This window comes from Lethenteron reissneri, chromosome 18 (genome assembly GCF_015708825.2).
Source record: "Lethenteron reissneri isolate LAM-NWPU_2019-01 chromosome 18, ASM1570882v1, whole genome shotgun sequence".
Lineage (NCBI taxonomy): Eukaryota > Metazoa > Chordata > Hyperoartia > Petromyzontiformes > Petromyzontidae > Lethenteron > Lethenteron reissneri.
This window is the reverse complement of record NC_083796.1, coordinates 8,614,762-8,631,632: the sequence shown is the minus strand read 5'-3', so window position 1 is coordinate 8,631,632 and position 16,871 is coordinate 8,614,762. Positions and strand designations below refer to the sequence as shown.

Genomic DNA, 16,871 nt, shown 5'->3' with positions numbered 1-16,871 from the left:
TCTTTTTCATATTAATGTTGTCGCATGGCTAATTACTCCTGTACCCGGTGGCACACTGCATCGATTGGCTCGAATATTTTTTCATGGATTATGGCACAAACCTGCGCGGTGCATCATGTATTACAGGATCCGTGATAGGCTCCTCCCATATCAGTGCATATTATTGGAGTTCTGATGTATATTAAAAGCTGTATACTTGTACATATGTTCCATTGCAAAACAAAGCAATACTCAGACAACAATTCAAATCTGGATGCTACATTTATTGTATAAAAGGCCATGTTTAATATAATTGGCTCCTAATCACTGAAATTTTCAAAATAAAGTTATATTGCACACTCAAAATCCCTTCAACAAAAATCCTCCACCCTAGCTAATTTCAAAACAAATGTATAAAGAACACGCAATTGCTGAGTCAATTAGAAAACATAGCATACAAAAAGAAAATAAGTTTTAAAAAAAAATTTGACAATGAAATGTGTACTTGCAATATTTCAAAAGGCATATTTTTTTTATTCAAGGTACAAAAATTAGGTGTAATCACATCTATAAAATTAAACAAAACATTGGCTTATATAAAATATATGTACACTTTTTTAGTACTATAAATGAAACATACTATAAATTAGCATCTAAATAGTAAAAACTATACATTAATTTATTCCGATATTATTTAACTTAAATATCAGATTTTTTTCTTTATATATACAAGAGGAAGACAATATATCTGGGAAAGTTAATTGAAGGTGGACTGGGATGAAAGTAAATGCTTTGGACAGATGGACAAGAGAGCAGGTTGGAGTGCTTTTGAAAGGCTAAACTTGATCATGAAAAGCAATTTACCAATGAAACCCTTTAATATAATGATATGCATGAAAAACATGGACAATGGAACAAAATTTGATAAGTGCACAAAGTATGGAGGGATGGATGCATGCAAGTACTCCATTGAGAGAAAGAAAGAGGAACACATAGATTAGAGAAAATATGCATGTTAAAGACATTTTTTACATTAAAAGAAGTGGTCCTGCACAGGACACTGCGAGAATGGATACTGGCTGGTAGTCAAGAATAACAATGCAATGCGCCTGAGAGGATGTCCACCATGAAGATGAAGTGACGATATTAGCTCATGTGCAGGTGGTAGGGAAATTGCTACAAGACAGGACCATGAAAGATGATGATATCTTGGGGAGACCTTCATCCAGCCATAGATTTATTGATGACTTTTGTGGACGTTTAAGGTGCTAAACAATGGGAGCAAAGTGCATAGCATCAAGGGTGTACATTTATGACCAGGGATTTTTTCCAGCATCAATGGAGTCTACAGGCATCGAGCTCACGCTTGAAGTGAGACTCGCACGCCGTGCCGTCACCTCCGAAACTGGGATCTGCCGTAGCTCTTTACGAGGCTTCCTAACCGTCATAACGCGTCCTGTGTTCTCGGAGACATGTGGTAGACGCAATGGGTGCTCATGTAGCTCGGTGGTACCAGGTGGATCCTCGGAGCTTTCAGAATGTCTGCGTGTTGTGGGCGGTGTTGGGTGCCGCACAAGCTCTGCAATTTCTTCTCTCAGCCGACTCACCCGCTCTGCCCGGCTAAAACTAGAATTCTCGCTGTCTGCACTGACCTTTCCTCGTTCAAATACCTTTCCATGGTCTGACCACTCGTCAGGTTGTGCGTTGCCGTGCTCCACACCAGGATTAGAGGTTTTGTTCTCACTCCCTGTAGCCTTTACAGATTCCATGGAATTGTAGCCATTGCCTAACAAAGTAAAATGTCATTTACTGACAGTTAACAAAACAATGGACAACAGCTAGAATTTCCACTAACATAGAAACATGGTGTTCTTAATTACATTTCTTTATGATATGTAAGTAGCTTAAGTAGCATAGATGTGGTGTGAAGCTTAACTTGAATGTATAACATTCTAATGTTAAAGATATCAGACCAGGAAGTAGAATTTACAATTAATTCTAAAAGCAGAATCTAATTTGCATTATTTTTTATTAAATGCTCACGTAACATTGAGAAATATCTAATTTATTATTATAATGCATTCCAACAGACAATACCAAACACTGTGGAGAGATTTACATACCTTGTTGAGTGCTTTGTGAGTGCTTATGCTGGATGCTTTCTCCATTGCTTTCCTTTAACTTTTTCTTTAACTCACGGCTCGTCATCTTGTAGAAAAATAAGTCCTTTTCCAGTTGTTGCATTTTCTCATCATGAGTCTTTATATCATTAACACCATCCCCACCTAAAGAACAAAACAATAATACAGCATGCAATGAGATAATTGCATTATTGGAAAAAAATATTCGTCCATCTTATTCAGTTTTTCATATTCCGTAATGATAAGCATTCAATCACCTCATGCACACGTACAATACATTTTGCAGTTGGTGGGATTTACAAAATATGACATTTAAAAGTGATGAGCAATTCAAAACTGGCAACCAACAGTTCTAAAATATATATATGATGCTAGATTATATACAATTTGTCACTCAGCATGGGGTTTAAAAATGTAGCCAAACAAATCATGTTTCTACAATTCCAAAAACCATACAAATATGAGTACTTTAATTCCATTAATGGTTTCATGCAATTCGAGCTATGCTGGAATACTAATTGGAAAACATACATTATATACATGTAAAATAAACTGCGTGCTTATATGAGCAATTGCTTAGAATTTTACCACGTAAAAAACGATGACGGTATTTCACATACACCAATTTGCAACAAATAGCAATTGTCATTGTATATCATATTCCTGCTAACTAATGTGATCCGGTTCAAGATGAACAGTGATAAAATATAGTGCCGATTAATGTTGACTTTTAATTAGCTGTGACCAACCGGCATGCTGTTGAAGCAGCAGCTGAACTTTTTGTTCATACTCTTGTTGAAGGACTGTAAGTTTCCTGTCCATATCCATGGCCACCCTGTCCAAGGCCAGCTCCAACTCCCGAACAATACGTTCCTGTTCGTCTGCACGCATTTCTGCCTCGGCACACTGCACATTCAGCCTGCGCTCTGCCTCGCGCAGAGACACGACCTATGCAAACACATGCACGCACGCGCACACACACACACAAAAGTATCGTACTTTGCCAATCACATTCACTTTAACAGCGTGGTTTTTGATGTGGAATACTACAATCCAAAATATTTTCTCTGTAACAGTTTCTCAATGCAGTCCACAATGGAAACAGTACAACAACAAAATCTCAAGCTATAAAAAAAAATGGTGGTGGATACTGCCACAGTAAGTATTGTCACCATGCTCATAACATTGGTTGTTTACAAGCAATCAAGGAATATTTTTTGATATTTGTTTTGTTTCTTTGTAGTTTGCCAAAAGCATGGCAAATAGTAAATGCATATTTTTTTCTAGAGAAACTGCTGACTTATCTGTACTTTTGCAGTGGAAACTTTGTGATCAAATTTGAAAATATATGGTGAAAACTCACTCTTCAATTTTTTATTTGCAAAATGAAAGGAAAACAATGTTCCCTCCATAAATAAAACCCCTTGAAAATATATAAATCATGCCGACTTTTAGTTTTACCAATATTCCAAACGCAGTACCTACTTTGTCAAAATATCTACAGAGAAGGGTCCTGATTTCTGAATTCGACAAGCAGCTCAGCCTGCCCATCATGTTGGCTTGGCTCTGGGTCAGGGCACTGGTAGATGCTCGCAGGGCCCGCTGCTGGTTACTAATGAATTCATCCTTGTAGGCAATAGCTGCTTCTAAAGCATCTATCTCTTCATCCAGTCGAAACAGAGTCCTCTCCTGCAACGCACACCAACAAGACTCTTATCACATGCATAAAATGGCTTTTCCGAAGTAACAAAACATGTATAAAATTCCAAACTAAACGAGTGTTGGCAGGTTTTATTTAATCAATTAAACTGTGTTTACCTCAGTACCCAGGACATTGCCTGCCTTAAGTTTGTTTTCAAGCTCTATCCTGCGCTCGTGCAACTGCTGCTTTTCCTGCTGCAGAACAGCCAACTCCTCAGCTGCCCTGCGCTGCTCTGCATCACTTGTAGTCCCAAGTTTCTTGCTCCGATCGGAAATCTCTCGGTCCACTATGTCCAGGCGGCTTGACAAACGAGTCAAGTCATTATTGAGCACCTGGAAACATAAAATATTCATAAACTACACGGTATATAACATTTACGAATGCAGCCCAGCACCTCTTACTTGCATTGATAAGGAGGGTGGCTACTGATAGATCCTGAAATCCAAGACAATCCACAAAAATACATCTCCCAACTTCTAGATTTGAAGCTTTCGTGACTGCAAGGATTCATATTCTTAGGTTTTTTCCGGTAAAGTCACATAGGTAAAAAAATTAAATTAATAAAAGTAAAATAAAACTAAAATAAAAATCACGACGTTTCGGAGGCAACACAAGCTTCCGTCTTCAGGTGGAACCGTCACAGCACGCTTGCTGTATCAAGTACTTGAATTAAGTACTTGATACAGCAAGCGTACTTGAATTAATTAAGTACTTGATACAGCAAGCGTACTTGAATTAAGTACTTGATACAGCAAGCGTGCTGTGACGGTTCCACCTGAAGACGGAAGCTTGTGTTGCCTCCGAAACGTCGTGATTTGTATTTTATTTTTATTTTATTAATTTTAATTTTTTACCTCCGTGACTTTATCGAAAAAACCTAAAAATACATCTCCCAACCTTTCCCTAAAAGCACGAATATGATTTCCCACGCGAATGAAAACATCTCGGATAATAGGATTAGTGGTGTACTTCCAAGAAGCAATGTCCAGGTGGCTTTTTTGTGTGAATAAATGCAGAGGATAAATTTGCAGCATGACTCCTCTTATCCATGAAACATGTGTAAATAGGAAGATGCAAAAGAGGTGTCGTGTAGTGTGCTGTGATTCACAACTGTGACAAGTATCAAGAGTAGCGAGACATAGGCAGTGGTAAAATGATCATCACTGCAGGTACATTAACCGTAAATATGCACCGTGTACTTCAAAGTGGACATTAAGCATCATGTCACGTTATGCAAAAAAGAATTGGTCATGTATGCTAGCATCAGAGCCAAAATTTGCCAAGTTGAAAACCGATTTGCAAATCACTTAATTGAGTCAACCCACGTAACATTTCTCCTGAATTGAAGACTATACACATCTGTGACACATAGTGCATTCGTGAAAGCCTTGCACTATAATGGCACACATCTCATAAATTATCATTACTTTGGATAATGCAGAAAATGGAACCTGAAATTGGTTTCCGATGCAGCAAGTTTATTGTGTTATATCAATCATGGCTGCATAAAAAGTTAGATATCCAGTTATAATCTGGGCTTTGCAAAACATGTCTTTGTTATTTTATCACTGTGCCTGAAAGCTCGGTGGAGAATTTGTTTGTACCTGACTTGATCGTAGACGCTTAATCTCTAGCTGGCTTCTCTCCTGAAACAGGGCTTCTTTCTTGGCTAATATGTCTTCACGCCTGCTAAGTTCCTGCTGTAGCTCCAACAGGGCATGCCGCTGCTCAAGAACCCGCTCCATCTCCTCATCCAGACAGGTCTTCTGCTCCTCAAGCTTCTGCACGAACAGCCACATGACACAGCTGTTTGTATTTGTTGAACTTCTTTCTCACCGTATGTTGCCAACCATGCTTATTGGAGGTGCGAGAGAAGGACAACTAAACACAAAAAGCACTTCTCAAGAAATTATTGTTCAATCTAGATTTAAAAGTGCATATAAGGAAGAGCGTTCCACACAGCCGCAGAAGCGCATCCGAAAGCGCGTGATGCGCCGACCATCTTTATTCGATGGTTAGTCTTTATCCCACCAGTGAAATAAAGCTGTCGATGAATGCCTCATGAAGTCTATCACACACAAGTAATCTTGCTCAATACTATTTTGTGTAGATGTAATGAGAGCCTATGTCCGGCTCACGTGGTGATCGGCTCTGCCGGTCCTGCTCTACAGCCAATGGGGGGAGAGCCTGGGAGCATGGCCCTGGCGTGATCGAGGGATGTCAGCTAGGATGATTGGTTCTGCTGGTCTTGGCCTCAGCCAATGGGAAGACAAGTCAGGGGCGTGGTCCCGGGAGTTGATGGGGAATCTGGACCATTCGGCGCAGGCTATTAAGGATTGGCTGGAACGTACCACGTGACCCAGGCATTAAATAAGGGAAGAGCCGAGGGACACGTGGTCAGACGAGGAACGAAGAGAGAGAGAGGGGCCACGCGCGAGCGGTGCTCCGAGTGCCACGTGGCGGTGCGTCTCTTGCGATCTGTTTGCCCACTTCCCGTTGCCTGCCAGCAACGGGGAGTGCTTGTGAAATGAAATAAGTAAATAAAAGGACCGATTCCACAAGCCGTCTCCAAGAGTATTATTACATAAATATAAAGGCATTAAACTGGATTATACGGGAATAACAATAAAAAAGTCCATGATACAGTGGGCGTAAAACTGTTTTGCATTGTATATTTCAGCCCAATTCCCAAACATACATTTAATCTATATGATGGAGGGGTGGCAGGATGGTTGGTGCACTACGTTGTACCACAATCCTGGTTTAATTGCCAGCAATGGCTGACATCGGTGATGGAAGTCTGAACTTTCCCTGGAATTCCCCAAACCACCCCCCCTCCTCTGACCCCCACCGTTATCTCCCTGCACTGACCAGCATGTAAAAGTATGTTCAAACAACACCTACAGCTACAGCAAACGTGTATATAGTATAACATGATCACCTATCCCGAGCATTTGTGCAGGATCCACGGCCATGGTGGAGGCGTAAATTCTGTATCGTTTTGCTGCCTTTTGCAAGCTTGATATATATATTACTTATATAATTATTTTAGCATTATTTATTTACATTTAGTAACTTGCTATTTTCTCAATTTTTCACTCCTATCGTCTTTTTTATTGTTTGCTGTTGTAACCTGCTAACCTGCCCATACTGGACACCTGTGAAAAAGAGCTTCATAGCTCATCGGATTCCTCCAGTCGAGATAAAGATTCTGAAAAGTCTACACGCACGAACCTGGCTCAGTGCTATGGGATGTGGATGATGTCATCGCACAGATGTATGAGGTGACATCACTAACATGCACAAGCACCTGTGTGTCAGCCAGCCAACCCAGCCAGGAATCCAGACAGGAAGCCAGCCAGAATATCTTTTTTACTGGTAGGAACCTCCTGGTTACACCAACCCACAGGGGATTATTGTGTCCGTCGTGCAGGGAGGGGCTGGGTGGAGATGGTGCATAGGGGCTGAGAGGGGACGGTGGGGCTGGGTGCGGAGTGGATGGTGGGGAGGGGAGGGGCTGGGTGGGGAGGGTGGGGCTGGATGGGGAGGGGCCCTTATGAAAACTTAACGTTTAACCTACTCACGCCGGCTTGTGCCCGCCCTCACAGTCGGGCATATTTGCGGAATACACCACGCCGCCGTTGACCCTGGCCATTGACCGAGCAACCCAACGTTCCTACCAGCTCCCTTCCGCAGGAATGTGTTTGTAATATAGTATGATTTACATGTGCATTTTCAGTATTTGCATTGAAGAATTGTATGAAGTGTAGTAAAACGATCCAATGTGAAATAAAAAACAATCATGGAATATTTAGACCTTGTCTTCAATGGACATGAAGGTTCCACTTTGCTTTTGTTTTTGAAGAGCCGCCATCTCTAGAGACTTTACTTCCAGGACCTTCTGCTGTTGTTCATTCTTCTTCTCAAGATCCTGAAGGCAGAGTATTCGAAATGTGAAAATAACTTTTATTTACCTTAAAATTACTACTTGAGGAAAAACTTTAATATGATACTTAATGAACAGTACATGTCATATGAAAAACAACTTCAAAGGCTACTGGCCCATGGATGTTGTAATTAGACAGCATACAATACATAAGCATGCCATACAATGTGGCAACATTTGTTACTAAAACCCAACCATTCCCTCCAATATTGTAATAATTCATATTATTCACTTTACCAGCTTCAGAAAGTGTATTTTTTTAATATATAAAGGTAATATACCTTTTACACCAAGAATATCAAAAGTGCTTTAATAAAAAATGTGAAACCTTAATGCGCTGCAGTTCCCGTTCCATCTCATTCTCCAACCGCCTCTTTTGCTCGGTCTCAGCTTGCAGTTTCTTCTGGAAAGAGGCTTGCTGCTGCTTCATAACCTCCACCTGCCGCTCCAAATCCTTCTGACGCTTATCACCTTGTGTTGCTATTGAAGCCAGCTTCTCTGTGTCCTGATGCTTCTTATGCAGCTTCTGTTCAAATAGATACACACATTGGGATTTTAAACAAAACTAAACTGAAAGCATTTTTATTTTAACAGGTAAGGCCCACCTGAGCTATTTCGCTCTTTTTCAGAAGCGACCTGGCCATAAATGAGAGCTCAACGAAGTGACTTATGCAGAAATTTAAAGCAGCCAAATACTCTAAAAGCATGTTTTTAAATGTGGAGGGAAAAACCGGAGGACGTGGAGAAAAATCCACACAACCACGGGGAGAACATGCAAACTCCAAATATATAGTCGTCAAGGTCGGGATCGATCCCATAACCTCCTGCATACCAGGCGAGGAAGTTAACATCTCGCCACCATAGCACCCAAACTGTTAAAGTATTAACAAATCTATTCCATAATTAGCAAACTTTTTGTATATATACCCCATAGCCAATGTATGAAAGGGTTAACCAAAACTTAAATTTAAAAACCACTGTTAAATTAAAAGCCTTTTTTTGGTAATTACTTCACACCATACACACATTTCGATTTCATAACATGCGATGTTATCCCACCGTCACGTGTCGTGCAATGTCATCTTGTTACCCAACTTAACTACTCACCATGAGCGATCTACTGCTCGATCGTGAAATACTCAATCGTGAATTGAACGAAGGTCACCAGAATTGTTTATTCAACACATATGATTGTCTCCCTGTGCTTCACGCAAAAATGTAGGAATGTAACCACTCCACTGGTAATGCAATTAATCACCACATTTGGAAATTATGGTACTTTAAAAAAAATAGTTTTTATCTGATTCGTAATTGTTTCTGTGATATTGTCCGATTTAATTGGTCGATGAATTGGTTTTAATTGATGTATCAATTGTTATGTGCCTGGTGGTACATATATCATACTGAAAATAAATGTTCGTCAGATATTGTAAATACCTACCAGATTCTTATGTGTTTCAGATAAAAACATACTGTAGATGTTCTTTACAATATAAAAACCACGGGTGATCAATTTCGGCAAACTCAGACCTGCATATTTGTCCTCAAATTCGATGTAATTTTGAAAACAAAGACGCCACATCTCGCACACTACAATTGGTCACACCTGGCAAAAAGTGAATGTACACCACAGGGAATATATAAATGTCCGCATTAAAGGACACATGCTTACAGAAAAATACATTTTTCATTCTTATCAACAAGGAAAATACATTTCACATCTCTTTAGCTTAAATATTTAACTAGATGTAATTCATAGCACACAAACATTATTGCAGATTTTTTTATGCAAAGGAATTCTTTAACTGCTTACATTTTACTTTACAAACATAGAAAGAGCAATTCACTGGACCACAACCTCAATCCAGCTTCTGACCTGAATGTTAACCTTGGCGGCTTCCATCCTTTTGCGAAACTCCTTCTGCAAGCGTGCTTTCTCAGCCACATCCCTCATTTCCTTTTGCTCGACCTCTTGCAGCTGCCGCTGGGACTCCTGAAGTTCTGCTCGTGCCGCAGTGGTCTCACGCTCTGCCTCCCGCATTTTCTCAGAGTACTCTCGGTTCATCGCCTGCGCCATTTTGCCTGGCAATGCCCACCAATGCCCATTAAATCGATCATTTATTTGCAGATCTCAAATTACTTCCTATCATATGCAAAACGTTTAAAAAACTTCACCACAGTGTATACCTATGTATCAAATAGGTAGAGGTTGTTTGAAACTCATGCCAGTTTATTTATCACCCATGAAATATAAAAGAGCATTCATTAATGACATTGTATGGGGTGAACATGTTTTGACAGGATGATGGATGAGCTACTCAATTTCATCTTAAACAAGGGTTCATTTATGCAATATGTATTTGCAACATTTTTTATTCCACTTTACATCTTTATTTGAAGTATGCAAGAGTGAGCTAACGATACTCAAACCAGAGTTAAGCAGTCCGTACCTGTTTTAACAAGTTCGCGGATCAGCTCTTCCTTCATACGGATGTTTATTGCAAGCTCGCGGTTCTTCTGCTGCGCCTGCATGAAGCGTATCTCCGAATCCTTCAGCCGCCTTTTGTTCACCATTTGGCTCTTTTGTAAAACGGCCTCCTCATCATCATTTCCAGCCACACTAACACCTGCTCAGCCCAGATAGAACGTTATCTTTCATTAATATAATTAAGGCTTTATAACTTTTTTTTTTATACTTTTCTTGGTATTACAAACTTTTATATAAAAAAAACTCTTTTGTATTAGTGGCAATTTTAAATTATGCATCACCTGATGAAGTGATAATTTCAGGGATCTCCCCACTTTGCTCTGCCATCTTAGACACAAAGCCTCTGCTTTGTTTGTTGATGCTCACGAATGAAGTTGGTTTACGGCTCCACGTCCGATTAACAGAGCGCCTAGAAACACAATGCATGGATTCAGAATTCAACAAATGCAAAATTGTACTATTTGATCAAGCACCTTCTTACTCTGTGCAACCACAAATAATATGGGTATATTCACATAATAAACAGCATAACCATATAAAACAGTCTGCCAACATGTATGCTTAAACTTGCAATCCAGTCCTATAGTACATTTACAATATTTTAATTCATTACTCACGTGTAAAAAAGGTAGGCGATTTGGGGAGACTACAAATAACCTGTTCAATTACTTGGACGAATTTACCTGACGTTGCTGTGTAGCTCAGGCTTATCCATCTCATCACCATCATCAGAGAAACTCTCCCGCAGCACCTCGTCCTGTTCCTCCAGCTGTTTTAGCAGAAGCTGACTGCGGGCATGGAATCTGGCCACCACACGCTCCAGAGAGTACGTCGGAGGGCTCGTGTGCACCTGCAACACCGGAATTTACTTAAGGGCACACACTTTCATGTCTGAGAGCTTACCAAGAATGTTATTAGCATGCACAATTATATATATACACACACTTGTGGACTGTAGCATACATGTGCAATATCGTATGTCAATAAAGGGTCAATATAGTGGCTTCAGTACATGGTTTAGTATAGTAGCATGGTTTTACCACCTGGAAACCAACAGATGTTCATATATTGGTAGATAATATGGAGTCCTTATATGTTTAATAATTAAAACAACTAAATTTGCATATCCAATTATAGAAGTTTGTACAGGAATATTTAATGCAAGATCATGTTTTCTAAACTGGCTTTCTGTGTTCGGATGTATGCATAATAAAATACTTTTTGCTGCAGTGCTGAATACAAAATCTGTCTGCCCAATCTCAGGACTACTTATATGAAGATATGCAAAGTGTAAAAACCATCCTAGCTGAATCTTGAGCATGCATTCTGTGCTAAAGAGAAACATCACATAGCCTTGGAAGCATTTTGGCTGTCAATTGAACATACCTCATCAATCGTAGCAGCAATGTCATCACTTTTTTTTACTGCCAACTACATCATTACAATCAAGCATTTCATATAAAACTATCATACATAACTGAACATTTGTGAATTCAAATTGCATTTAAAAAAAAAGTATTTTCCACACCTTTCGAGCCTTCTGTGTAAATAGGCTTTGGCTGGCTTGCTCAGCACTTAAGTGGATAGGTCGGACAGCCTTGAGAGGAACTGTGTGTGGGCGTCTAAAAAGCTCCGATAAGACAGGACTGACGGGGACAATATCTGGATTTATGCCAGCATGCTGTGATTTCAGCATATGCAACTTGTTCTCAAAATCTGCAATCACCATCTGTTGCTCAACCACCTTGTCACTCTGTGCAAACACAAATATGGGTGAATGTAATTTTTTTTTCAATCATAACCAATGCTTATATACAGCAGCCTGTGCATGTTTTTGCTTCAATATGCAATATTATACACAAATACACGAACAGTTTAAATGTTTTACTGTTGTAACAATGAGGTTGATTATTCCGGATTTCTTTTCAATTGTGGACTGTTAGCACTTCATTTTGAAATCAGTGTAAGCAGGACATAAAAAAAAAATGTAATAAAAATAAAAATTACAATTTAAACACTATCAGCATGGCCAAATATCCTAAGCAACTGAATGTCAACACAAACACACCTGTTGTTTGTAGCGCTCCATGGCGTCCTCCAGAGCAGCCAGGCACTCCTTGTTCTCTGCTTCAAGTGCCATTACCTTCTCATGCAGCTCTTGCAGCTCCTTTTCTTTTAGTCCAAATACATTCTCGTCTGCTGCCAGACCATCCTTAAAATGTTTGCAAATGTACAATAAAAAAAAACTCTGACCATCCTTAAAATTTTTAGCAAATCTACAATTTCAAAAAATAAATTCGAACCACCTTTTTTAATATTACATGCCAAATAAATGCAATTACAGTATATATACGTTTTCACGTTATGTATGTAAACAATTGCTATAATTGCCTTGTCACGCTACATGCATACTGTTGCAAATTATGAACAAAAATAATCCCTACCAGCTCCAACACAACGACAAAAATAGGAGACCGATGCATAAACCCAGAGCATACAAAAGGCATGTTTGCACGAGGTTATTTGCCAACCTGGCATTTCTTGAGTTCTCGTTTGAGCTGCAGGATAGTAACATGGTGTGGATCCTCGCCTGTGCTCTGCACCCCACTATCCTTTTCAGATGCAGTTGCAATGTCATCTCTATACTCTTCTGCAAGGTCAAGCCATTCCTTTGCACGTTGAGCCTGTCGTGAGTAGAGCAATGTAGACTGGTATTCTCATGGCATGCTATTGCAGACTTGTTTATTAAGGCACAGACAGTTTACATTTAAAAGTGTGAGGAATCCACTTTCGATATATCAAACAATGTTTCCGTAAAATTACTTTTCAAAATATACATACCTGGTTCCGTGTAATGTTGGAGGCTCTACGTAATTCCATGAGAAAGCGGTAAGCTTCATCTGTACAATTTCGGTAGTGGTTGCACTCCGTCTGTAAACTTCCCACCTTATTCATAAACAGAAAGCACTTAGGCAAGGATGGCATGGCTTCTAAAATGTAACGGTAGTTCCGTTATCTAAATTTATTGAGTCCACGCCTTTAATGAATGCGCATTCTTTTCGTTTTGTTAATCCAATATAAATTAATGAAGTGTAATTAGCATCTAATTGTGGGTAATTAACACAAAAAATGCGTGCAGGTGTTGCATGTATCAATGTGCTGTGATATTGTGACTGCTGATATATTTATTGGGAAAAATATTAAAACCTAAGATTAAGAATATTTTCATTTTAGAATCTTTAGACTGAAAATGCATCTACTGTATATAATTAGTTAAATCCCGTATCAATATACCACTTTTACAACCACCAGGTACAGTTAAAATATAGGGGGGGAATGTAAAAAAAGATATTTTTAAAGTAACCATTTTATTGTTATATTTTATTTTCAAAGATCTCACCTGATCCTCCAAGGATTTTATACGCAACCTGTCTTGAGCTTGGAAATCTTGTGATACATGACTGGCTCGTGTTGCTAAAGTAGATCGCTGATTGTGAAGGGCTTCCCGCAACGTCTTGATTTCCTGCTCCATTTCATCTATTCTGTCCCAGTCTGGGTTGTAGTTTACAACTGGTTTGTTACGGATGTTTTTGGCCCTGTTTGCATACTTCAACGAATTAATAGTCTCGTCAAAGTTTCCTGATGAGGGACTGATGCAGGCTATCATTAGTGTCTTTGCATTACCTCCAAGCGAGTCCTTTAGAATTCTAGTGATTTTGGCATCACGATAGGGAATGTGAGAGCTCTTTCGTTTTGGGTCCCCTAAGGCACTTATGACATTACCAAGGGCAAGAAGACCACTGTTGATCTGTATGGACTCCTTGAACCTCTCTCCTGTGTTGCCAGTTTTTGATACCCTTTCAGAACCAGCCAGGTCAACAAAGTGAAACTTTGATGATAGTGACTCGAAAGCATTCACTTCAGATTCATCGTGTAGGTTGTCTCCAGAGTTGGATGACCCATAGGGACGCCTCTGAGTAACAGTCAGGGTGAATATGGTGTGTGACCGACTTGAGTGCTCATTCATCTGGGTAGTGCCAGTATGCCGAGCAGCATTACCAGCCTCCAATAAACTTAACACCTCATCCTCCGTCTCCACCACACTCTCTTTTGTCCCAATAATAACTGTAAAAATGCAAGTATGCAGAAAGGAACCAAAGTCAAGGAATTAGTACGCTTAATATATACAGTATATACGTATTACAAATATAGTTGCTACATCATACAATATAAAAGTTTATAGATTGAATACATAATTGTAAAGCATAAAATCTGTAAGCGTTTTATAAACCGGAATTTTTCTTAAACAATAAATTCCCAGATTAAATAAGATCGTCATTAATAATAAGTTGTAGAGTTGACTTGCACAAAGGTCCAAATAACAATAATTGACAGTATCTACCTGTATTTCCTTTGTCATCCTCTCTGATGTGCATATCTTTACTCAACGTCTCAATATCCAAAAGGTCTCTCAGCTCCTCCTTGTAAACTTCAATGTAAGACACACCAACGGAAAAGTCCGTATTGTGGCTTTCCTTCATTGCAAAAAACAAATCTGCAATTGCTCGTGGGATGATTCCCCTCTCATCCTCAATACTCGAGGCTGAAAAACACATTAGGTATCAGGTGCAAATATTGTGCAATCTCATAAAAACATTACAGAATTATATACCAATCATAAGCAGTACATTTAAAACTGTTGTCCATATTTTACATGCCTTTGGGTTTGCACTAAGGAAATTACTATACATTTTACCCCACAATATAATGTAATTGCAAGATGAATTATTACTTTGCATCGTTAAATTAATCCGGGTTTTTTATTTCAGGAACATGGAAATTCTGTGTTTCCTCACCAATGTTTGCTCCTCCTATTGTAAACGTCTTTCCAGAGCCCGTCTGGCCATATGCAAAAACTGTCACATTGTAGCCATCAACAAATGATTTCACGAGTGGCTGTATACACGTCTTGTACACCTCTTCCTGTGCCACTTTTGACCCAAACACGTGGTCAAAAGTAAACGCTCGGTCTTTTCCCAGCAGAATTTGTTGGCTCCCTGGTACTACTCGTACACATGTCTGCTGGCTGTAAAGAATTTCATTGCGTAACAGTGGACGAATCCTCACTGCTACTCTCACCAGCGTGTCATCCATTCCAATGCTGGAAAATTCAGAAAACACATGCGGGAATGATAAAGTTTTTTTAAAAAAAGCACTTTCAAATATTCCACTGTAAGAATTACCGTATTAAGTCCAAGTACAATACTGCAATTACTTAAATGCTCAAGTCAAATATAAATTCACCATTTCCGTAACTTTTTGAAAGAGCGAATGTGTCACTCAGCAAGACAAATTTACCTTGTCGAATTCTGCAACATCACATCATTACCAATTATCATTTAGTTTCACAATTGTCTTCAAATAGCCACCGTTGAAGTCTTTGTGGGCAACAGTTGAAGAATGCGTTCACGAGCGACGTTACGACCATGTGTGATTAAACAAATCATGTCAATGTGCTGTGAAGGATCATTGGCCGAAACGTCGCCTATTACATAGTTATTCTTTTTCGTACGTGTTGCAAACGAACAGTGCTAGCATAATCAAGGTGTTTGGGTTAGATCGCGTACGTATGTGTCGTCACCCTCCACCACCCGACACATTCAGTGAGGTTTGTCACGTAAACAACACGCCAATGAATTATTATTGTCGCCCACCCAAAGGGTAAAAAACCAATTATCATATTTTGCTACTGGCAAATGAGGTTCCAATGGTGTAAATGCTTACCCCGAGCTCTAATACTCTGATGGTGCATTGTCCTCGAGTTGTGCGCCTTTTGGCGTCATCTGGTCCAACTCCATGTGAGACTAGGCTCTAAGGAAAGCTGTCTCGGGTGTGGACCAATCAACTTCACGGACAGTGCACATACATTATCAGAGTTGTGTTTTTTGTTTGCAAACATGACTCCTTGTAAAAACAAGGTGTCAGTTTTGTTGCCAGATAAAAGGGTAAAAAACAATTATCATATATAGCTAGCATATTTACAACGACAGAGTGGTACCGCGTTGTGCGATACAGTTATCATCGCAAGTGGAGGATGTTTTTATCGCCTCGATATGAACGTTGTACTCTGAATAGTTAACCGTAGTCGCGAAACACACGAAAGGCCCAGTAGGTGCCTCGCCCTGCGGCCTTGCTTTTAAACTTGCACATCTATTGTTACACACCGTGCCGCCGCCGCAGCCGCCGTATCGCTCGCCAAAAAAAAAGCAAGACGCAAAATCCGTACCCGCTGTTGCTCCTCTGCAGCCGAACGCACGCTAAAAAAACAACAAAAAAGTTGTGTATTTAAATAAAATCGTAATTTAATCGCGACCCAACATCGTTCTTTCAAAGTCGGCGTTGGTTTACGGGACGCGGCGCGGGCGTTGGTGGGGGGACAAGTGCGTCGCTTAGCAACGGCTACCCGGCATGCAGCGCGACGGGAGCAGGCGGGGAGCAGCTGCACCCAGACCTGTGTAGCTGCACCCAGACCGGTGTAGCTGCACTAACACCGGTGTAGCTGCACAAACACCGGTGTAGCTGCACCCAGACCTGTGTAGCTGCACTAACACCGGT

General features: G+C 39.9%; 1 protein-coding gene across 2 annotated transcripts; it reads right to left on the bottom strand.

The window, feature by feature from the left end:
- Positions 1–234: 234 nt before the first annotated feature.
- Positions 235–16,684, bottom strand: KIF27 (kinesin family member 27). Of its 2 annotated transcripts, none has more exons than XM_061553728.1 (20): positions 16,481–16,684; positions 15,113–15,417; positions 14,659–14,859; positions 13,657–14,381; positions 13,098–13,202; positions 12,788–12,940; positions 12,325–12,468; positions 11,785–12,009; positions 10,940–11,106; positions 10,538–10,665; positions 10,219–10,395; positions 9,645–9,850; positions 8,097–8,294; positions 7,640–7,753; positions 5,427–5,603; positions 3,939–4,154; positions 3,606–3,809; positions 2,870–3,068; positions 2,103–2,264; positions 235–1,765 (listed from the first exon to the last, which is right to left on the bottom strand). In XM_061553728.1, the coding sequence occupies exons 2-20, from the start codon at positions 15,408–15,410 to the stop codon at positions 1,290–1,292; spliced, it is 4,275 nt and encodes a 1,424-aa protein (XP_061409712.1). In that variant the 5' UTR covers positions 15,411–15,417; positions 16,481–16,684; the 3' UTR covers positions 235–1,289. The 2 variants fall into 2 exon arrangements, with proteins under 2 accessions (XP_061409712.1, XP_061409711.1); XM_061553727.1 differs by having other exon boundaries at positions 16,543–16,684.
- Positions 16,685–16,871: the final 187 nt, after the last annotated feature.

What these genes read in the sequence shown, in the direction of transcription:
- KIF27 (XM_061553728.1), bottom strand. Translation starts at nt 15,410, where the DNA reads ATGGATGACACGCTGGTGAGAGTAGCAGTGAGGATTCGTCCACTGTTA. An exon ending in AATAGGAGGAGCAAACATTG is followed by an intron (nt 14,860 to 15,112) that starts GTGAGGAAACAC and finishes TGTGTTTTTCAG; the next exon opens with CCTCGAGTATTGAGGATGAG. An exon ending in GGGAACTGCAGCGCATTAAG is followed by an intron (nt 7,754 to 8,096) that starts GTTTCACATTTT and finishes CTCTGCCTTCAG; the next exon opens with GATCTTGAGAAGAAGAATGA.